The sequence below is a fragment of the Carcharhinus amblyrhynchos genome, chromosome 24, assembly GCF_965287045.1.
Source record: "Carcharhinus amblyrhynchos chromosome 24, sCarAmb.v2.hapA, whole genome shotgun sequence".
NCBI lineage: Eukaryota > Metazoa > Chordata > Chondrichthyes > Carcharhiniformes > Carcharhinidae > Carcharhinus > Carcharhinus amblyrhynchos.
Window position 1 is genome coordinate 30,889,529 of NC_137347.1, and position 23,780 is coordinate 30,913,308.

The 23,780-nt window shown below is 43.3% G+C and overlaps 1 protein-coding gene across 1 annotated transcript in view; it reads right to left on the minus strand.

The window, feature by feature from the left end:
* Positions 1 to 21,423, minus strand: part of prdm1b (PR domain containing 1b, with ZNF domain) — a 57,637-nt gene extending 36,214 nt beyond the window's left edge. The window contains exons 1-2 of the mRNA XM_080211303.1: positions 21,344 to 21,423; positions 12,374 to 12,597 (exon numbers count right to left, since the gene is read on the minus strand). Of these exons, the coding sequence (XP_080067429.1) occupies positions 12,374 to 12,544 (171 nt within the window). The 5' untranslated portion in view covers positions 12,545 to 12,597; positions 21,344 to 21,423. The remainder of the gene's footprint in view (positions 1 to 12,373; positions 12,598 to 21,343) is intronic.
* Positions 21,424 to 23,780: the final 2,357 nt, after the last annotated feature.

Genomic DNA, 23,780 nt, shown 5'->3' on the forward strand with positions numbered 1-23,780 from the left:
TCAGCCATGATCTTATTGAATGGCGGGGCAGGCTCGAAGGGCTAGATGGCCTACTCCTGCTCCTATTTCTTATGTTCTTATGTTCTTACTTGTGACTAATAAATAAACTTTACATTGGCCAACCCAGCATGTGTCCCAGCTCATGTTCAGATCAATTGGGTCAGTGAGATTCAGTATTCTGCAGAGAGTACCAGGAGCTGTCAATGCAGTATCACTAACTATGATGCAGAATCCAGTGTTGGACTGGGATAAACACAGTAAGAAGTCTCACAACACCGGGTTAAAGTCCAACCAGTTTATTTGATAGTAAACCCACAGCTTTTGGAAATGGTGTTCCTTCATCAGGTGTGTGGAAGGTTCTGATCAGAGAAGGGCATATAAAGTCACACACAGTTTACAGAATACTGATTAGAATGCAAGTCTTTACAGCTAACCTGCTATTCAAGACTTGAATACTGATTAGAATGCAAGTCTTTATAGCTAACCTGCTATTCAAGACTTGAATAGCAGGTTCGCTGTAAAGACTTGCATTCTAATCAGTATTCTGTAAACTGTGTGTGACTTTATATGCCCTTCTCTGATCAGAACCTTCCCCACACCTGACAAAGAAACACCGTTTCCAAAAGCTTGTGGGATTACTATCAAATAAACTGGTTGGACTTTAACCTGGTGTTGTGAGACTTCACTAACTATACATTTCTGCCTAAGATTTATTTCTATTCCGACAATGAGATAAGGACCATAATCATTGCATTTTGCAACATTCATGTGGTGTTGACAAACGGAAGATTTCATTGATCAAACATGTGCAGGGAGAATTAGATGACTGATGACAAGAGATTAGGGACAAAAGACAAAAGGGGAATTCAAGATCTCTTCAATTGAAGGGCTGGCATGCTTTATAAACAGTGAGATTGTTAAGTCTCTCTGATTGCAAATTCTTGGCCTAGATATCTATGGCACTGCACATATTTTTGTTTCAATTGGGCTTTCAAGTATCCAATGTAATGCACAAGATGTATCTGGATACCTGCTGGATGAGTACTGTCCAACATATGGCTAAAGGTAGAAAAAGAGGTGAGCAGGAAGTCAACGATCTGACACTCCTTGTTGACTTTCTACATTGGCTTCTCATCTTCCACTCTGTCAACTCCAAGTAATTCTACTGTGTCCTAACTCACACCAAGTTCGCACCCACATCAGCACAGTGCTCACTGGTATCCATTGGCCCCCGTTCTGCCAATTCTTCACATTTAAAATTCTCACCTCTGTTTTGAAATCCCTCCATCCCCTCGACCCTTTCGCTCTCCAAAATCTCCTGCAGCTGCCTCCGCCTCCAAAGTGGATCTCCAACTTTAATTGCTCCACTATTGGCAGCTATGCCTTTGGCTACAAGGTCCCCGAGCTCTGCAGGGGAGACGATGGCCTAGTGGTATTATTGCTAGACTATTAATCCAGAAACACAGCCAATGTTCTGGCAACCAGGGTTTAAGTCCCGCCATGGCAAACAATGGAATTTGAATTCAACAAAAAAAAATCTGGAATTAAGAATCTACTGAAACCAGTGTCGATTGTTGTAAAAATCCATCTGGTTCACTAGTGTCCTTTAGGGAAGGAAATCTGCCATCCTTACCTGATCTGGCTTACATGTGACTCCAGAAGCCACAGCAATGTGGGTGACTCTCAGCTACTCTCTAAGGGCTACTAGGGATGGGTAATAAATGCTGGCCAGCTAACGATGCCCATGTCCGAGTGAGATAAAAACAAAATTCCCCTCCAGAAAGCTTTCCACATCTCCATCGCTCTTTCCTCCTTTAAGACGCTCTGGAAAACCAACCTCTTTGACCAACATGTCTGAATACCTTCTTTAGCTTGGTGCCAGTCCTCTGAAATGCCCTGCGATGTTTTACAATGTTAAAGACATTATATAATTACAAGATAGCTTAAAGGAATTGAATAACAATCCAAACCCCGCTGCGAGAGAAGGGATTTAGACACGGGGTCAACTGACACTGTTTCTTTTAGCAAAGTGCCAGAAGCTGCAGGTGATCCCAGGTTACACAAAGCCACAGCTCAAAATGGAAAACATGCAGTTTTGCAGGAAAACTTCCTGGGAAACCATAAACGTATGGAAACTACGTTCATATTCCACCCACTTCACAGCTGTCAATATTTTCCTACGAGCAGTTGAAAGCTGAACATTGATGTGCCAATGTTATTTTTTCAATGTCATATCAATTTATCTACCAGATAACCCTTTTTCCTAAGAAAAGCCAATAAGGAGCGACATTAAATTCCTGCCAAGAACTTCTACGGAATTTCATCAGCGAAAGCTTGTCTGATGCAATGATTTTTTTATTCAGCTTCCACGCAGCTTCCTGAATGCATCCTTAGTGGTTAGCATTGCTGCCTCACAGCATCAGGGACTCGGGTTTGATTCACAGCTTGGATCACTGTCTGTGTGGAGTCCTCATGTACTCCCCACAAGGTTGGATCACATGGGTTTGGGGATAATGTATTAGCTTGGATAGATGACTGGCTGATGGACAGGAGATAGAGAGCCGGGATAAAAAAAATTCTGGATGGCAAGAAGTAACTAGCTGTGTGCCACAGGGTTCAGTCCTTGGGCCCCAGCTATTTACAATCTATATTAATGACTTGGATCGAAGGCTCTAAAACCAAATTTGCAGATGACACAAAAATAGCTAGGACAGTAAGTTGCAATGAAGAACTAAGAACCTTACAAGTAGAAAGGTTAGGAGAGTGGGCCAAAATGTGGCAGATGGAATTTAACATGGATAAGTATGAGGTCATGCATTTTGGTCAGAAAAATGGGAAGGTGACTTATTATCTAAATGGGGAGAGAGTTGGGCTGCTCCGGTGCAGAGGGATCTGGGTGTTCTCATTCATGTGCAGCAGAAAACTAGAATGCAGGTACAGCACATAATAAAGAAAGCAGATAGAATTTTGGTATTTATAGCTAAAGGATAGAATATAAAGGTGGAAAGTATTGTTGCAACTATCCAAGACTATACAACTATACAAGGCTGGTGAGGCTGCACCTGAAGTATTGTGCACAGTTTTGGTCCCCTTGTTTGAGAAAAGATATAGGGCATTGGAGGCAGTTCAGAGAAGATTCACTGGATTGATTCCAGAGATACTGTTTGTCGTATGAAGACAGATTGAACAGTTTAGGCCTACCCTCAATGGAATTTAAAAGAATGAGGGGAAATCAAACTGAGGTATACAAGATGATAAAGGCATGGATAAAGTAGAAATGGAGCGAATGCTTCCTAGTGGTGCATTCTAGGATGAGAGGTCACACTCTTAGGATAAGGGGTCACAAATTTAAAACAGAATTGAAATCATAGAAACCCTACAGTGCAGAAAGAAGCCATTCGGCCCATCGAATTTGCACTGACCACAATCCCACCCAGGCCCTACCCCCATATCCCTACATATTTACCCACTAATCCCTCTAACTTACACATCACAGGACACTAAGGGGCAATTTTTTTAGCATGGCCAATCAACCTAACCCGCACATCTTTGGACTGTGGGAGGAAACCAGAGCACCCGGAGAAAACCCACGCACACACGAGGAGAATGTGCAATCTCCACACAGACAGTGACCCAAGCCGGCAATCAAACCCAGGTCCCTGGAGCTATGAAGCAGCAGTGCCAACTACTGTGGTACTGTGCCGCCCGTGGTAGCACATTGAGGAGAAATTTCTTCCAAAGGATTGTGAATCTGTGGAATTCGCTACCCCAAGCTGCAGTGGATGCTGGGACAGAGAGTAAATTTAAGGAGAAGTTAGACATTTTTAATTGGTAATATGATGTGGGGTTATGGGGAGAAGGCAGGGAAATGGGGATGAGGACATATCAGCCATGCTCAAACTTAATGGGCTGAATGGCCTGATTCTGCTCCTATATCTTATGAACTTACGAACGTATCTGCGTGGGTTTCCTCTGGGTGCTCCGGTTTCCTCCCATAGTCCGAAAGGTGTGCTGGTTAGGTGCATTGGCTATGCTAAATTCTCTCTCAGTGTAACCAAACAGGCACCAGAGTATGGCGACTCAGGGATTTTCACAGTAACATCACTGCAGTGTTAATGCAAGCCTACACATGACACTAATAAATAAACTTTAAACTTTAACTGGTACCTTGAATGGGAAATATCGTCAAATTAAACATCCAGGAAGTTACTGAGTGACATTCTCTCTCCCATTCTCCTTGTATGGGCTTAAGTGTTGTTAGTATATTATTTTAATGCCTTTCTATTGCTAGATATACAGACTATTTGAAATTGCTCATTTGGAGTTTACAGTGAGATAGAATGAAATTTGATTATATCAATTTCCCCATAAAAAAGGTATGGCTTTGCACCTGCCCTTTCATCAGCACACCGGGCTCTGCATACAGTTTGGATTTTTTTAAAAAATGATATTGAATACCTTTTTAGAAGAGAGGGTAACCTAGTGGTTGAGCCACATGACTAACATCACAGGAGCTATCAATTCACAATCTCATAAGCGAAAATTATGAAAGGAAGTTCAAATAGATCTGTAATGTATCATCTAAAAATGGAACAAAAACAGCTTGCAAGCCATCATTTGGTTCACTAATATCATCAGGGAAGAGAATTTGCCATCCTTAGGTAGTCAGATTTACAGTCCCCCAACACAGAGTTTACTCTGATTTAGGTCAATAATGGATGGCTAATAAAAATGCCCTTGCCAATGTAGTCCACATCTCAAGAACAAATAGAAACAAAGGTGAGGGTCCTCAGTGAATGGAATCTTTTTCTATTTTAGAGCACTCACTATCTCTCAAACGTTCCTCGGGCAGGAGCTGCACAGATTAGATATAGAAGAAAGCTCCATCTACATTGTCCCCATCAAACTCTCCCAGGACAGATGCAGCATGGGGTTAGATACAGAGTAAAGCTCCATCTACACTGTCCTCATCAAACTCTCCCTGAACAGATGCAGCATGGGGTTAGGTACAGAGTAAAGCTCCATCTACACTGTCCCCATCAAACTCTCCCAGGACAGATGCAGCATGGGGTTAGATACAGAGTAAAGCTCCATCTACACTGTCCCCATCAAATTCTCCCTGGACAGATACAGCATGGGGTTAGATACAGAATAAAGTTCCATCTATACTGTCCTCATCAAACAGTCTCAGGACAGATACAGCATGGGGTTTGGTACATAGTAAAGCTCCATCAACACTGTCCCCATCAAACTCTTCCAGGACAGATACAGCATGGGGTTAGATACAGAGTAAAGCTCCATCTACACTGTCACTATCAAACACTCCCAGGACGGGTATAGCACAGGGTTGGATACAGAGTAAAACCCCCTCTACACTGTCCCATCGCAGAGCAGGTTCATTAGGTATGTTTCTCTGTACACTTCACCTTTAATGTTGACAAATGCCCAGAGGTGCTTCACAGAGGCACACTTGGACAAAAACAGAAAGCGTGACTAAAGAAAAAGAGTCAGAAAGATGCATATGCATCTTAAAGAGAGTCTTAAAAAGAGAAGAGGCAAGTGGAGAGGTAATTGGAGAGGTTGTGCTGCTTTCATAAAAGTAAATACTTTTTACATAAAAAGTAATTTCTCCAATATATGGACTTCATCCAATGAATTATATAGTGTGTAATAAGCACTCTTTCAGAAGATTGTGAGACACATAATAATCACAAAAATATATAGGAATGCATGTTACAAGACAGAAACTGGTCATTCACCCAAAGCTGCCCGTGACAGTGTTTACCCTCCATGCAAGCAAATAGATTAAAACTATTAAAACTAATAAAGATTAGAGCTATTTACCTAACCCTGAATGTTGGCACAGCTTCTGTCTCAATTACTAATCTGGAAAAGAATTCCATTGACTCCTAATTCTCTAGATAAAAAAATTTCACCCATCCTCTGGGGGTGACACGGTGGCACAGTGGTTAGCACTGCTGCCTCACAGTGCCAGGGACCAAGGCTCAATTCTGGCCTCGGATCACTGAATGGAGTTTGCACATTCTTCCTGTGTCTGCATGGGTTTTCTCCGGGTGCTCCGGTTTCCTTTCACAGTTTGAAAGACGTGCTGGTTAGGCGCATTGGCCATGATAAATTCTGCCTCAGCATACCCAAACAGGCACCGGAGTGTGGTGACTATGGGATTTTCACAGTAACTTCACTGCAGTGTTATTGTAAGCCTACTTGTGACTAATAAATAAACTTAGAAAAACTTTAAATCTCTTACATTTAATCTTCTCCTGACTGGTTCTTGCTCTGACCCCTCAATTGAAAACAATCTGTTTCTTTCTCTTCTGCCCCATCCTTCCAAGATTTCAAACATGTTTCATCATATTGTCTCAATCTGTGTTGACCCAACTGAAAAGGCTCAATTTTTCAAGTCTTTCTTTGTATTTTTCTCCCTCAGATGAGGCAGCATTCTGGTAAAGCGGAACTGCAGCTTCTGAAAAGCCTCAATAGTTTCCCATAAGGAGTCCAAAACTGCGCACAGTAATCTAACAAAAGTATTGTTAGTTTACCTAAATAAAAACTATCACTAACAGAGTGGCTAGAATGTGAGAATGTCAGTCATAAAACATTGTTAAGACCAAAAATTCTCTTAAACACGAATTCAATAATTGCTTGAAAAAGAGGCACATTAAAAAAGATCAGGGGAACAAGTAGGAGATAACAATGTCTTGTGTGGGGCAAAGAACTGGCACAGACTGGATTGGAAGTGGGCAATCAACAGGATTTCAGTTTTGGTGTGGTCATCACTGGCCAGCCTGGCATGTATTGCCCATCCCTAATCATTCCTTGAGAAGATGATGGTGAGCTGCCTTCTTGAACTGCTGCAGTCCCTGTGGTGTAGGTGCACTCACAGTGCTGATAGAGAGGGAGTTCTAGGATTTTGACCCAGTGATAGTGCAGGAACAGCAATATATTTCCAAGTCAGGGTGGTGTGCGGCCTGGAGGGGGACTTGCAGGTGGTGGAGTTCCCATTTGCTGCTCTTGTCCTTCTCGATTGCAAAGGTCATGGGTTTAGAAGGCGCTGTCGAAGTAGTCTAGGTGAGTTGTTGCAGGATGCTCTGTACATGTACATACATCAGTGGCGGAGGGAGTGAATGTTTGTTGGTTGAAGAACTGCCAATCAAGCAGGCTGCTTTATCCTAGATGGCATTGGGCTTCTAGACTGTTATTGCAGCTGCAATCATTCCAGGCAATTGGAAAGTATTCCATCACATTCCTGAGTTAAGTGTTAAGCATCACTTCACCAAAGATCCTTAGACAGCACCTTCCAAACCCATGACCACTTCCATCTAGGAGAACAAAGGCAACAGATAAATGGGAACACCACCGCCTGCAATTTCCTCTCCAAGCCTCCCTCTCTAACGGCATTGCGGGTCAACCCACAGAACATGGACTGCAGCGATTCAAGAAGGCAATTCACCACAACCTTCTCAAAGGCAAATAGGGATAGGCAATAGATGCTGGCCAGCTAGCAACCTCCATGTCCCACAAATGAATTAAAAAAAGATGCTGAACAGGCTTTGGGAAGTCAGGATGTGAGTTACTTGTCGCAGAATTCCCAGCCTCTGACCTGCTCTTGCAGCCATTCTATTATTTTGGTTGGTCCACTCAGAATCTGGTCAATGGTAACACGGAGAAAGTCGATAGCGGGGCGTTCAGTGAAAGTAATGTCATTGAATGTCAAAGGGTGATTGTTAGGTTACCTCCGGCTGGAAATGGGCATTGCCTGGCACTTGTGTGGCATGAGCGTTACTTGCCACGTATCAGCCCAAGCCTGGACATGGTCAAGATGTTGCTACATGTGGATGCAGACTGTTCATTACCTGTAGCACCATGAATGGTGCTAAACATTGTGAACATTCCCCCTTCTGGGAACAGTTGGTCATTGAAGAAGCAGCTGAAGATGGTTGGGCCTGGGACACTACACCAGGGAACTACTGCAGTGATGTTCCGGGATTGAGACATATGACCTCCAACCACAACCATCTTCCTTTGTGACAGGTATGACTCCAACCAGTTGTCACTTCTGAAGTCACAAGTAATTTACCATGTTTGAGGTAAGGTTAGCAACTCTGTGTGTAATCCTCAAGCTTTCATTACACGACTTCCAGCCCTGAGCCCCAAACTCCAAACTTTTTATAGCCAATAAATGAGCGGTCAAAGAAAATGAATAAAACTCAACTTTTCTTAATGTTTCTATGATTTTTCTCCAGGTTGATTGCAGCAATGTCTTAGAGATTAACTTTTAATTCCTAGAGACCACAGGAAGATCCTGGAAAGTTGGTAAACTTATTCTGAGGCTGCATGTTTATTAAACATGATGGATGCATTGCACAGTGTACTACATTTAAATGATAGACAAGAGCTCTGTTGGATTGTCAGTTGTGTCTAAGTAGGTCACACTGCCATCTCTGTGTCAGAAGACCATGTGTTCAAGAATCAATCTAGGAACTTCAGCAAGTGATCCAGGCCAACACTTGTAGGGAAGTGCAGAGAGAGTGCCACTCTGTCTGGGATGCCACCTTTCAGTTGAAGCCTTAAGTTCAGGCGCTCTGTCCTCTCAAGCGGTTGCAGAAGATCCCACGGCACAATTTTGAGGCTAAGCAAGGGAGACTCCCCAGTTTCCTGGCCAATAACTATTGCTCAACTTAAATCATTATAAGCAGGTTGCCATACACTGTTTGTGGGATCTTGCTGTGTCAAAATTCTCTGCCTGGTTTCCCTAAGTTACAGCAGTGACTGCCCTTTGAGCAGAATCGATTGGCTGTGAAGTGTTTTGGAACGTCCCGAGATTGTGAAGCAAATGCAAAGTTGTTTCTTCCTTTCTGCTTGTGTTTGGTTAACCAGCCTGATGTCAAGCACGTATTGGGTCTACATGGATAGGCAAATAGGAAACACGGCGAGATTATTAGTGCTTCACTGCCAGTAACTGAAGAGCAGCAACTGCTGAAGTGAGTGGAGGAAATCCCCACGCTCACACACCACCAAACAGAAAAACTGACGGGCCATATTAGTGAGATTAGTCAAATGGATTCAAAGTAAAGAACAGCTTCCTGTTTACACTTCAACTGACTGGGGCTCTCTTCTCATGATACAATCAAACTTCTGAGAACTTCAAGCCCATTGCAATCTCTCAACATTGGTCACAACCTCTTCTGACTCTTCCTGGCACTCAAGAGCTTTCAATGGGGAGTAGAATTCAACCTCAAAAGGTGTTAGTGCGTGTTTTGTATATTTTATATTTTCTACATCCAATGTCAGGGCAGGCAATGGCCTAGAGGTATTATTGTTAGACTATTAATCTGGAAACTCAGTGAATGTTCTAGGGACCCGAGTTCGAATCCCACCAGGTGGTGGCATTTGAATTCAATAAAAAATTTGGAATTCAGAATCTACTGATGACCGTGAAACCATTATCAATTGTTGGGAAAAACCTGTCCGGTTCACTTATGCCCTTTAGGGAAGGAAATCTGCCGTCCTTACCTGGTCTGGTCTACACGTGACTCCAGAGCCATAGCAACGTGGTTAACTCTCAACTGCCCTCTGAAATAGCCTTCACCACTGGCCTTCAGTTGGCAATGCCCTAGGATCTGGAATTGCCTTCCTAAATCTCTTTGCATTACAGCTCTGCTCCTTATTTAAGACATTCCTTAAAACCAACCTCCCCGACCAAGCTTTCTCTCTCCTGCATTAGTATCAAATTTTGTCTGGTAATGCCCCTGTAAAGCATCTTGGAACTAACTTAGTTACATTAAAGATGCTATACAAATGCAAGATGTTCACTCTGTATCTAACCTGTGCTCAGTGGCAGATTAACCATGAGGCTGAGTAGGCTTAGGCCTAGCGGCCCAGAAGGGAGAGGGGCCCGAGAGCAAAACAAAAATTTTGGCACTGAAAAGAATCAAAATTTATTTGCACTCAACAATAAGCGATAAGAAACTTAGCTGGCAGTCATGCAGATTGAATCAGATGCTTCGATCTGTTGATTTACATGTTGTTGGCGACACTTTTGTAAACCAAAAAACACAAAAGCTTTTTGAAGAACAAATGTAAAGAAAATGAAAAATAAACAAATAAAAGGGCTGTAATTGATTCATATAACTTTACGATATTATACATGTAGTACATCATACATAGTTCTACGATATAAGTTATCTAACGTCACTTTATTCTATTCAACGAAGGGCAAGGTAGGGGTCAAAGTCAAGGGGCCTTACTAAAGCTCAGCCTAGGGGTCCGGGTGGTAGGTAATCCACCACTGCCTGTGCTGTACTTCATAGCATCCCTAAAGTACAAAAGCAGACTGTTCAGTCCTTCAAACCTGCACCAACAACAATCCCACCCCAGCCCTATCATTGTAATCACCCTGCTACTCCCCCTGACACTAAGGGGCAATTTAGCATGGTCAATCAACCTAATCTCTACACACTCTATATCAAGACTATATCAAGTCTCTATATCAAGAATCACCACTCTCTCAAATTCACTTATTGCCATAGCCCAACACCCCTCCCCACGGAATTGATACTTGCATTTGAAACTGTTGCAAATACAGATCCAGGAATCTGTACTTACCCAAATAATGCAAGCTCAGATATAGCATGGGTTTGACGCAGTATGAAGTTCCATTCATACTGTCCAAACATGAATTCCCAGGGTAGATACATTATAGCTTGGATACAGAATAAAACTCCCTCTGCACTGCCTCAGTAACATGCCTCAGGCCCAATCTCTCATTCTGCATCATTTTGATACTTTTCCATTCCCAACATTAATCCTGCTATTGTCCATTTAGAGCTAGTTTTGTATGAGGAGCATTCAAAATTGGAGGAGGCCATTCCGCCCCTCCAGCTTTCTCTGCCATTCAATAGGATCATAACTGATCTGTTTGTGCACTTCCTCAATACTGGAACATAATGGAATAGTGGCATAAAGGTATTGTTACTGGATTTAGCAATCCAGAGGCCCAGCCCAATCCTCTGGGCCACTGGGTTCAAGTTCCACCATGTCAGCTGATGGAATTTGAATTCACTTAATTTATTAAATTAATTAATATAAAATTTAATTAATTAAAACGAATGTCTAGAATTTCAAGCACACTGCTTGCAGACTTTTCCCACAAATTCTTTGGACTTTCTGCCAAAGTGTCAGCAGCACGGTGACACAGTGGTTAGCATTGCTGCCTCACAGCGCCAAACACCAGGTTTGATTCTCAGCTTGGGTCACTGTCTGTGCAGAATTTGCATGTTCTCCCCGTGACTGCATGTTCTCCCTGTGTCTGCGTGGGTTTCCTCCAGTGCTCTGGTTTCCTCCCACAGTCCGAAAGACATGCTGGTTAGGTGCATTGGCCATGTTAAATTCTCCCTCTGTACCCGAGCAGCCGCCAGAGTGTGGCAACTAGGGATTTTCACAGCAACTTCATTGCACTTGTGCCAGTAATAAATAAACTTAAACTCAGTATGGAAACTCAGAGCAATTACAGAATCATACAGCCCTTTGGCCCATCATGCCAGCTCTTTGAAGGAGTTACCCAATCAATGCCACTCTCATCCTCTTTATCCATAAGCCTGATTTTGTTTCATTTTCAACTATTTATCTAATTGTCTTTGAAAAGATATTATTCAACCTACGTCCACCGCTTTAATAGACAATGGATTACTGATCGTAACAACTCGCTGCAGAAGATTGTTTCTATCTTTCCTCTGGTTGGGTCATCTCTTTCTACAATATTTGTTGCTCATATTTTGGATATCATGCCATAGCCAATGAAAATGTTCATAGAATCCTGCAGTGCAAAAGGAGGCCATTCGGCCCATCAGGTCTGCACTGACCACAATCCTACTCATAACCCCATACATTTACCCCCTGACACTAAGGGGTAATTCAGCATGGCCAATCTACCTAACCAGCACATTTTTATACAGTGGGAGGAACTGGAGCACCTGAAGGAAACCCACTCTGACACAGGGACAACATGCAAACTCCACACAGACAGTGACCCAAGTTGGGAATGGAATCCGGGTCCCTGGCGTTATAAGGCAGCAGTGCTAACCACTATGCCACTGCATTGCCATCACGTCAAGGGTGAATTTCGACCTGGATCTCTTGCTGTTTGACTGCAGCTTTAACCTCAGGGCATCAGAGGAGGGGCAATGGATATTGATTTGCCATTGGCCGATCCCAAGGATAAAAGAGAAATGAGTCTTATCTAGTGGAAATAAACATCTTGCAGCATGTTTTACCTGAATTTGAGTTTATTTTTGTGAGAGGTTACTGTGTGACATTCTGAAACATTCGGCTAGTTAGGCTCAGCCAAACTCACCTCGTCGGTGACTGTGTGCTTGAAGGTAAGGTTTCGGGGTATGGAGGCTCTGGCCAGAGAGATCTCAGCACATTTCACTGGGTCCGCTGGTTGGTCGTTTACAATGTAGGTGCACTTCTCTTCCAAATCCACCTCTCTCCACTGGCTCATGTCTGACAACTCAGCCTTCATCTTCCTACTTTCTCAGTGCCTCCAAGGTGGCAGGGCCAAGAACGTCAGAGTACCTGCAGAGTCAAAAAGATTAATGGGGGTGGAAGGAAAAATGAAAGAAGAAAAATAACTTGCGGTTCTTACAGCCCCTGTCATTGTGACACCCCAATATTCTTCACAGCCAAGGAAGTACTTTCTGAAGTATAAACACAGCTGTGCTACAGGGAATGTGGCAACCAAATGGCACACAGTAAGCTCCCCTGGCCGCAGTGAGGTAAATTACCAGATAATTGCCCTGAATGACAATGGCTGAGGGATAAATATTGGCCCAAGCACCAGGGAGAGCTCCTCTTCTTGCTCTTCTTGGTGTCAAGCAACCTTTTATACCCACTTATAGAACCATAGAATCTACAGTGTGAAAGGAGGCCATACAATCCCACCAAGGCCCTATCCCCCATGCATCTACCCTAGCCAGTCCCCCTGTCACTCAGGGGTAATTTAGCATGGCCAATCCACCTAAACCCCACACCTTTGGACATGCAAGACTCAGGCTAATGACTCATACCAAAAGACAATATTGTTGATGGTGTGGCATCCCTTCAATTATTTGTTCAAATATCTGGATCTTCTGACTCAGAGGTTAGGGAACGATGCCCAGGGCTTACACCTAATTATTATTACTGTTTAAGGTGTGGCACAATTTAGTCAGCCCTGATGGTTGTGTAAAATTGAAAATTTTGTGACAAAGAGAAATGAACAATGGTCTGAGGTGTTGCGAAAGGGAATGTTGACCAAGTACCCAGCAACCTCACCAACACTGCACATGCCCCTCCCGACCTGCCCTAAAGAGGGTAACTTTTTGGGGATTTCTGATTCAATCCCACCTCCAAATCGTGATGCAACTCCATACCTAGAGTGAGGTCAGGGGCAGGGCAGGGGTGCAGGTTCAGAACTAAAGATTTGATATCTAAAGAAACTTAATTGAAAACCTGAATCACCAGCAGTGGCCCACATTACAATACAAAGAAGTGAAGTAAATATCCATCTTACATAACACTACACCCCATTTTTGAGGAGAGCTTCTTGCCCATAGGTAATTGGGCGTCTGCCTTGAGGTAGTGACAAAATGGTTTGGGGGGATCTATTTATTAAAATAATGGGTGGCACAGCAGTTAGTACTGCTGCCTCACAATGCCAGGGACCCGGGTTCAATTCCCGGCTTGGGTAACTGGAAGGCATAGTGGCTCTCCTGCCTCACAGGGACCTGGGTTCGATTCCCAGCTTGGGTCACTGTCTGTATGGAGTCTGCTCACTCTCCCCGTGTCTGGATGGGTTTCCTCCAGCTGCTCCAGTTTCCTCCCACAGTCTGAAAGACATGCTGGTTAGGTGCATTGGCTATGCTAAATTCTCCCTCAGTATACCCGAACAAGCACCGGAGTGTGGCGACTAGGAGATCTTCACAGTAACTTCACTGCAGTGTTAATGTAAGCCTACTTATGACACTAAGTTTATCTTGTTTAAAGTTTATTTATTAGAACTGAATATCCCCCTCCCGTTCCTAATTGATGAGCATATAGGTAGAATTGAGATAGGTGAGAGATTTCAAAAGGGAACCTGAGCTAGAGCAATGGGTTACACCACCTGTGCCTCTCCCATATTTGTCTATGATAAATAATTAGTTTATTGAAAATTATCCTGGCAGGTTCTAAATTGTGATGGTGATCTGTGATATTCACCAGTGAAACCAAATAGAAGCTAATATTATGTTCTATTGGCTAACACTGGCCTATCATTGTTTCAGAATTAGAAATCAATTTAGTGTGTCGGTTGAAGCTCATCAAGTTTATCTTATTTAAAGTTTATTTATTAATGAGCTTCAACCGACACACTAAATTGATTTCTAATTCTGAAACAATGATAGGCCAATGTTAGCCAATAGAACATAATATTAGCTTCTATTTGGTTTCACTGGTGAATATCACAGATCACCATCACAATTTAGAACCTGCCAGGATAATTTTCAATAAACTAATTATTTATCATAGACAAATATGGGAGAGGCACAGGTGGTGTAACCCATTGCTCTAGCTCAGGTTCCCTTTTGAAATCTCTCACCTATCTCAATTCTACCTATATGCTCATCAATTAGGAATGGGAGGGGGATATTCAGTTCTTTGAGCCTATTCCACCATTCAGTTGGATTACAGCTGATCTATGTTTAAACTCCATCTGCCCATATTTGCTCCATGTCTCTTGATTTCCGTTGAGTAAGGATGACAAGCAATCCCAGTCTTGGAAATTGCTGTTTACCTCCAGCCTTCACATCCTTTTGAGGAGGAATACTCCACATTGCCACGACCCTCTGTGGGAAAACACTTCCTGAATTCACTTTTCAACAGCCTCGTTCAAATGTTAGGATCAAGTCCCATTGGTTGATAGCTTCCACTTCACTCTGGATATACCCTATTGAATCTTGAGTACAGGAGCAGGGATGTCTTGTTACAATTATACAGGGCCTTGGTGAGACCACGCCCAGAATATTATGTACCATTTTGGCCTCTTTTTTTTGAGGAGGAATGTTCTTGCTGTAGGAGAGTTGCAGAGAGGATTTACAAGATGATTCCTGGGATGGCAGGACTGATGTATGAAGAGAGATTGAGTTGGTGAGGATTATATTCGCTGGAGTTCAGAAGAATGAGGAGGGGGTCTCATAGAAACCTCTAAAATTCTAATAGGACTAGGCAAAATAGATGCAAGAAGGATGTTCCCAATGGTGGGGGAATCTAGAACCAGGGGTCACAGTGTAAGGACAGGGGGTAAACCATTTAGGACTGAGATGAGGAGAAATTTCTTCACCCAGAGAGTGGGGAGCCTGTGGAATTTGCTATTAAGGAGAGTAAATGTGTCCAAAACACTGTATGTTTTCAAGGAAGAGTTAGACAAAGCTCTTGGGGCTATAGGAATCAAAGAATATGGGGAAAGTGGGAACAAGGTTACTGAGTTGGATGATCCGCCTACTCCTGCTCCTATTTTTTTAAACAATATTTCATTTTAAGCACTCGATTGTATTACCATTACACATGCTGCCTACCTCCACACAACAGCAACTTGTCTTTATGTAACACCCCTAATCTATAATCCTAGGTGCATTATCAAACAAAATTTGATACCAAGTCACAAAAGAAGACATTACCTCAAGTGACCTAAAAGCTGATCAGACAGGTTTCATAGATTGTCTTAAAGGAGGAGAGGGAGACTTAGGAAGGGAATTCTATAACTAAATGCTTAGACAAATAAAGTCATGGTCACCAATGATGCGTGGGGGTGGGCATCATTAAAATCCACAATGTGCAAGAGACCAGAATAAGAGGGCAAAGATTTTGGAGGTCTTTAGAACTGGAGATATTTAGCGAGGAACGAAGCAATGGAGGGATTTGAAGGGAAAAGTTAAAGTGAAAGTTTATTTATTAGTCACCAGTAAGGCTTACATTAACACTGCAATGAAGTTACTGTGAAATTCCCCTAGTCGCCACAGTCCGGCACCTGTTTAGGTCAATGCACCCGAAGAGCACATCTTTCAGAATGTGGGGGAAACCCACACAGACAATATGCAAACTCCACACTGACAGTGACCCAAGCTGGGAATCAAACCCAAGTCCGTGGCACTGTGAAGCAGCAGTGCTAACCACTGTGCTATCGTGCAACCCCAAGAAGGATGAGAATTTTAAATATGAGGTGTTTCTTAACCACAAGCCAAAGGTGAGCACCAGAGCAACAGGTCAACAGAGGTGGTGCAGATTAGGATATGCACAAGAGAATTTTGAATGACTTCAAATCACACAAACCAGAAATCCTTGGAGGTCTCACCATTATCTTGTGCTCCAGCCAGAGCTGTATCAACAAGGAATGTTCTGATATAGGGGCCCCAGTCAAAGTATACCCATGTCAGTTCTCTCCGTAGAAACAGCCTTGTCTGCTCAGTGTCAACACACGAGGGCAATGGATGCTGGGCAATGATTGGGCGAGATTTTCTGTAAGATGCTTTAATGTTCTATCTAAGAGGTAAGAGCAATGACTGAGCTGGAATTAATGAGGATTGGATACTTGATCCGACTTCAGCTTTCCACTCCAAGCCTTTATGGGATTTCTCAACGGGGATCAATGTTTTTTTTTTAAACAGTGCACACCTCCAATAACTTTCTAAACAAATCAAATCCCGGTTACTGAAACCGAGGAGGGGTCTCATTTTAACCTGCCCTGCCCAGTGGGTTACTAACCAGATCAGAAAATGCTGGAGAATCTCAGCAAATCTGACAGTATCTGTGGACAGAGAATAGAGCTGAGGTTTCGAATCTGGATGACCCCAGAGCTCTGACGAAGGGCCACCCAGTCTCAAAACGTTGGCTCTATTCTCTCTCCACAGATGCTGTCAGACCTGCTGAGATTCTCCAGCATTTTCTGTTTTTGGTTCAGATTCCGGCATCCACAGTATTTTGTTTTTAACTAACCAGATCAGATTGCCCTTTTTACACCCATCCAAAATTACTCTCCATTAAGAACAGCTTGCAGTTACCATGCACATTTAACAACATCCCACAGCAGTTGCCAACTATGAGCACACATATTCCTGGAGGTTTCATCACTTGACTTCCAGCCACCAACCACCCCACCCTCACACTGCAACCATTGGTCAAACTTCATGGTGCCCCACCTCCCCCTATTCAATTAGAAGCCAGACATACTCTGATTGTTTGAGTCATTGAACATTCATTTCCCCCCCATTACCAATAGTATGATTTTTTTTGAAAAAAGCATTCAGGCCCCGATGCAGAGAAATCTTCATTCTATTTTGAAACTCATTTTAATAAATTCCTTCCCCACCAATTTAAATGAATGAATTGCTTCCAACCTAACATGCATAGAGTTCAGATCAGAAGGCAGGCTGCTGGGGTCATGTTCCCTACCCCTCACTCTGTCCTGTTCTGTGCAAAGAGAAGATCCAGGAAATACAGGTCAGATCACCAATACCTCAGACAGCAGGATAACAATAAATCTTTCAGCTCGGGACAAGTTTCAGTTTTGATACAAGGCCCCACCTAATATTTTAAGTCTGTCCTTTCTCTTTCAGCCTCTGACTCACCAGATGCTTATTTTCAGCATTTGTAATTTTCCTTTCTACCGGAAGATAGTCAGACAGGGAGTTTGTAGACAGACAGTGAAACACTCAGGTACCTAACTCATTAAAGTCAATAAAAGGTAGGCAACGAACGGGCAACCAATTGGCTGAAGTCCATTTTTTTGTTGGCACTTTTGAGTGAGAAAGTCACTTTACCCAAACATGCATGAAAGAGTATCTTGATATTTCAACATTTACTGGAGGATGTCTTAATCTGTGAACCAAATTTAGAAGGAGGGAGGTTCGACACCCTGACCCTCTGAAAGAAGGTGCTTCGATATCAGAATGCTTTTTACAGAGGGTGTCTTGATAGCAGAAACCCACCTCAACAGAATGTTCTCTGTGTACGAACAAAGTGCCACTCACCTTTCACTATTATTTTTCCTCCTCAATCAGTAAAATTGTTGCTAGATACTTCCCCTAAGTTCCCTCGCGCAAACGTCACCGCATTAAGCAAGAGCCACATTATGTAATGGATTGGATGCAATTCCAGGCTATTTAGTGTTCACAAAAAACAGTGAATTTAATTGACATTGTTCCACTTACTGGTGCTATCCCCTACATTTAATGCAGTATTGTTATTACATTGGTGCATTCAGCTGCGCTCTGAGCAAGTATGACACCATTGTGGTTATGTTAATGAACTAATAATCCAGAGGGTAATTATTAAATCCCAACGTGGTTTTTTTGTGAATGTGAATTCAGTTAATTCAGTAAATCTGGAATAAAAAGATGGTATTAGTAATTGTGACCATAAAGCAACTGGATTGCTATAAAGACCTATTTGGTTCACTAGTGCCCCTCGGGCAAAAATATCTGCCATCCTTACTCGATCTGGCCTATGTGTAACACCAAACCCACAGCGACAAGGCTGACTCTTAACTGCTCTCTGAAATAGCCACTCAGTTGTATCAGAACACAACAAACAAAATCACTGTGCATGTACCTTCACTACACAGATGACAGTGGTTTAAAACAGTAACTCACCACCAACTTTTCAATAGCTATTAGGGATTGCCAATAAATGCTGGTCTTATCAGTAATGTCAAACATTCCAAGAATAAGGATAAACAAAGGTGGTACTGGCAGATCAGGTATAATCACAAAGGAGAACAGGATCTAGTTATTGACCTATACGGCTCACACATCTAACCACAGCATGAGCAACATTATTCATTTCAGCCGCTCCCAAAGTAACAGTCAACAGTATGAAGTGCCGTTAAAATCAAGGACTGCGATTTGGGGGGGTTCCACAGAAAAATGTACAGGATTACAAAATGGCAAAAAATATTCCCAAATCTCTAATCCCCCAACCACAACAACAGAATTTGATATTCAGGCTCCTTAATCAGGAAACATTATTTACAATATACTCCAATTGCCAGCTGGCAATGTTTAAAAAATTACTCAACCATAGGTTGTTAGCAGTTATTATCACACTAGATTCTGCTTTGTATGTGCCTTAGTAAATGATGCTGGTTGCTCATTTCATTGATTAACAATGATCTTGGAGGGGGAATATGGTCTCCGATGATAGCCTTACAAATTAGCCCCGAGAATACTAATTTCAAATGCACTTCAATGCAACCCATGTCACAATGTTCCTGAATAGAAAGTTGTCCACAGTATGGAGCAACCAACGTTAAGAAGTCAGACAGCAACACTCCAGGAAACAAAAGTATTCAATCCATTTATGAAGAGCAAATGTAACAGGCTTGGTTGTGCTGACAGCTGACTCAGAAATTTAGTGCAATTCCAGGCCTTTCCAAATGGAAAAGATCTCACTCCCACAGCCAATAACAATAGAGTGATCATTTTAAGCAAAGTTTCTTGATCCTCCATCAGAACAATAGACGCACCTCACCCCCATACTCTACAATCTGTCTGTGAAACCCACCAAATTCACTGGATGTTCCGTTCAATGACTGTCATCCTTGATGCATGGGTAACAGTTTCCTCTGAGTCAGAAAGCTGAGCATTCAAGATCAGCTTGAGGGACATGACCAGGGACTTGAGCGCATCACCCAGGCTGACACTCCCAGCACAGCACCAAGTCAGTCCAGATGTTAAACTTGTTTAACTTCTCATGTGGATGTCACACTGCTCTGACCAAGACCATAAGAAACTGTAAACGGTTGCAACATAGCCCAGTCCATCACGCAAACTAGCCTCACATCTACTGACTCTGTCTACACTTCCCACTGCCTCAGAAAAGTAACCAGCATAAGCAAGGACCCTACATACCCTGGACATACTCTCTTCCACCTTATATCAGGAAAAAGAGACAAAAGTCTCAGATCACATACTAATCAACTCATGAACAGCTTCTTCCTTGCAGCTATCAGACTTTTGAATGGTCCCATCACACATTAAGTTTCTTTCTCTACACCCCATCTGTAACTGCAATACTATATCCTGCACTCCTCCTTTCCTTCTCCCCCATGTACTCTATGAATGGTAATGTTTTTCACTGTATCCCAATACACGTGACAATAATACATCAAATCAAGATACCATTTTGAAGAAGAGTGGGCGTTCTCCTTGGCAACCTGACCAATATTTATCCTTCAACCAACTTCATTCAAACAGACCATCTGCTCATTGTCACACTGTTATTTTTGGGAGCTTGCTCTGTACAAATTAGTGCTTCTGTTCACCTCCATTTTAACTGTAACTATACTGCAAAAAATACTTAATTGGCTGTGCAGAACTTTGGGGGATCCTCATGTCAAGAAACAGCTCCACAAACCTGAGCCCAAGGCTTCAAATTCCCCACCTTATCAGCACGGACAAGGATTAAACAAACCCCTGTGCACTGAGTGAATTCAGGCATATAGGAATTGACTGTCAATGGAGACTCTACATAGCGACCAAGACATCGCAGTAATGCATTGCATGCTGCCTCTGGATTTTGTCAAAAGCACTGTTGGAGTGATACGTGAACCAAGGCAATCCTTTCAATACAACATAAGAAGCCATTTCTCTCCTTTATCTCAAATCTTCCAATTTTATTTGTCAAAGCTACAAATGATCGCTAATCGGACAGACATTTCAGAACTAAAATCAAAATAACGGGGTGACGTTTGCGCGAGGGAACTTAGGGGAAGTCTCAAGCAACAATTTTACTGATTGAGGAGGAAAAATAATAGTGAAAAGTAAGTGGCACTTTGTTCCTACACAGTAAGTTTTACAATGTGGCCTTTAGTGACTGAAGAAAGTGGTGGGAAAAGAAACACAATGAACTTGCTGTTACAAAGGTTTCCAAGAGTTTCATTCATTTCTCGATATTGACTGTTCAGTCACCAAGGTTGAAATTCGATAGCAAATTAATTGCAGCTCATCAACTCACCTCGTGTTCCGAGATCTAAAACAGCCATCATTGGCTTGAGCAAAGGGTGAGAGTGGCTGTTGAATGTGAACAGACCTGTTCATTTCAACCTCTCCAATTCTCTATTCATTGATTAGCACAGACTACAAGGTTTAACTTCGAAACTTGCCATCACCTAATCGCTATTCTTCCATCCTCTGATGTCCTGTCCTCTGGGACTCACCCCTGACCTAGACTTCCCATTAAAACATTCTCATTTTCCCACACAAACGTGCATCAATACCACTTATGCCACTTTCAGGAGAAATGTACTTACATGTCAAGTCTTGGCTCTACAATGCTGTGATCAACCTCCCTTCCATACCCCGCTCCCTGCTCGAACAACTTAAATCCGCATCCTTCCTGGCTGTTTTGAGCCCTCTCAGAATCAGTCTCTCAGTCCTGGGCTTCCAAAACTTTAGGCAGCGCAGGGTCAATCTCCTCACTCACCCATTGGGCTAGAGTTGCCCAATCTAATGGGACCCGATGCGACTGCATCCACACTGACTCTTGCTATAGGCTGCCAAAGTGCCCAACTGTCGACAGATTATTTCAGATTAACCAATCAGGAGGGCATTGATGATTTAGTCTGAGGAAGCTGTCCCTTTCTCCACCCCCACCTCCGCAGCCAACCCCCCCCTCCCTCCATCAAAAAGAAACGGGAACAAAGAGCAGACGCAAACATAGCACATGGACAGTGTTAAATCTGATTGATGCTGTCAGCGACCTGTGCCTTACTCAATCAGACAACGATCTTAACCCATTAAGTACCAGGCGCCCAGGGCAAGCCAGCAAGCGGGCGCTGACCTACATTCGGAAACAATCAAAACACAATCAATTAATAAGTCCAGGATTATTATCCCTTAGTCAGGGATGTGTGCACACAAAAGCACAGCATGGTGCGGCCTAGCTCTGGATCCACACGGCCATCTGGGAGGCTAACGAGGGACCCGTTTGTTTCTCGTGTTCCTTTCTCCGTTGTTTCGGTCACCGGCTGTATCTCATTTCACCGCCTCACCATGATCTCCCCCTTTTCTCATGCAAGCACCACTCTCACTTGGGTGCGATACCACAGGTGCCATCCGCTACCTTAACCCAGACGACTAGGTTCAGCTGGCTGTTTAACCATAAAGGGAAGTGGGGGGGGGTGAAAAATCACACTGCAGCCAGATCCTGCCCCCCCATTCCCGGTATCCAGGCAAGTACGTTTCAGCCGTGAACCCTTGTCCAATGATCAGCAGCAAGTTTCCTGCTGATTTGTCCCTTCTGGAGCCCAGGGGACCACAACGGCTGCTCAAGCTGCAACCTGCAAACTCACAACTCGGTTCTTTCTTGGTTTCAGTTCTGTAGCAGCCCACACACTCACTCACGAGGGGCGGGGGCGGGGGGGTCAGACTCTGGTTATTGTGTAATGTGCCTTTGGTTTGAGCAGACGTAGTCACACTCAGCTCCAAACATTAAGCCCAAAACAGAATCACAGAATTGTTACGGCGCTGGAGAAGGCCACTCGGCCCAGTGTTTCTGCACCAGCTCTCCAAATGAGCTTAGTGCCAGTCTTCCCGCCTTTTCCCTCAACCCCTGCACACTATTTCTATTCAAAGAATCATCTATTTCCCTCTTGGATGCCTCAACTGAACTTGCCTCCACCACACTTCCAGGAAGTGCACTCCAGACCCCAACCACTCGCCGTGTGAGAAAGATGCCTCATTTGCAAATCACTTCCAATCTGTGCCCGCTCCTCCATTTCTCCTTTTATGGGGTGGAATAGTGTAGTGTGACAACCCTGTATATAACGCACCTCCAATCCCTCCCACCACAATTCCCTCGATTAGATCCCAGCCTGTACATTATTCTGCGCATAAACCTCTCAATCCCATGATTAAATTCTGTCCTGTAACTCTGTGCCTCAATATAGGCACATTAATATTTAAAAGGCATTTGGACAGATACATGAATAGGGAAGCTTTAGAGGGATATGGGCCATATGCAGGCAAATGGGGTTAGCTTAGATGGGCATTTAGGTTGGTCGGATCAGTTTGGGCCAAAAGGCCTGTCTCTGTGCCCCTGTGCCATAGATTCTATAATTATATGATTTGCTGTACTCAGATTTTGGCAGCTGAGTAGTATTTGGAATGATTTAGACAGAGTCTCCATTTGGTGTTAGCCACGTGCATGTCCTGTCAGAAACGACAGATGATTACTGTGTTTACTTCATGTGCTATTTACTCTTCAGGCACTCCCTCATAAACACACACTATTTCCTCTCTTTCCTGGCCCCACACAGATTTTCAAACTACAAACTACACCCTGGCCAGTTTACCGCAGCTGGCAGGGATCCCATCTTGCAGTCGAATAAACAAAATAAAACACAAGGTGACACTGCTCACCATTGGCACTTGGAACGTGCGCACGCTTTTGGACAACCCTACAGCAAACAGACCAGAGAGAAGAACAGCCTTAGTTGCCAGAGAGCTTGCAAGATGCAACATTGACATTGCAGCCCTGAGTGAAACTCGCCTTGCCAACGTCAGTCAGTTGACTGAAACTGGAGGTCGATACACTTTTTTCTGGAGCGGTCGCAGCAGCGATGAGCATCGTGATGCTGGAGTTGGATTCGCCGTCAGGAGTCACCTTGCTCGGAAACTTGCTCGTCTACCCAAGGGTGTGAACGACCGGCTTATGACATTACAGCTTCCACTACAGAACAGAAGTCA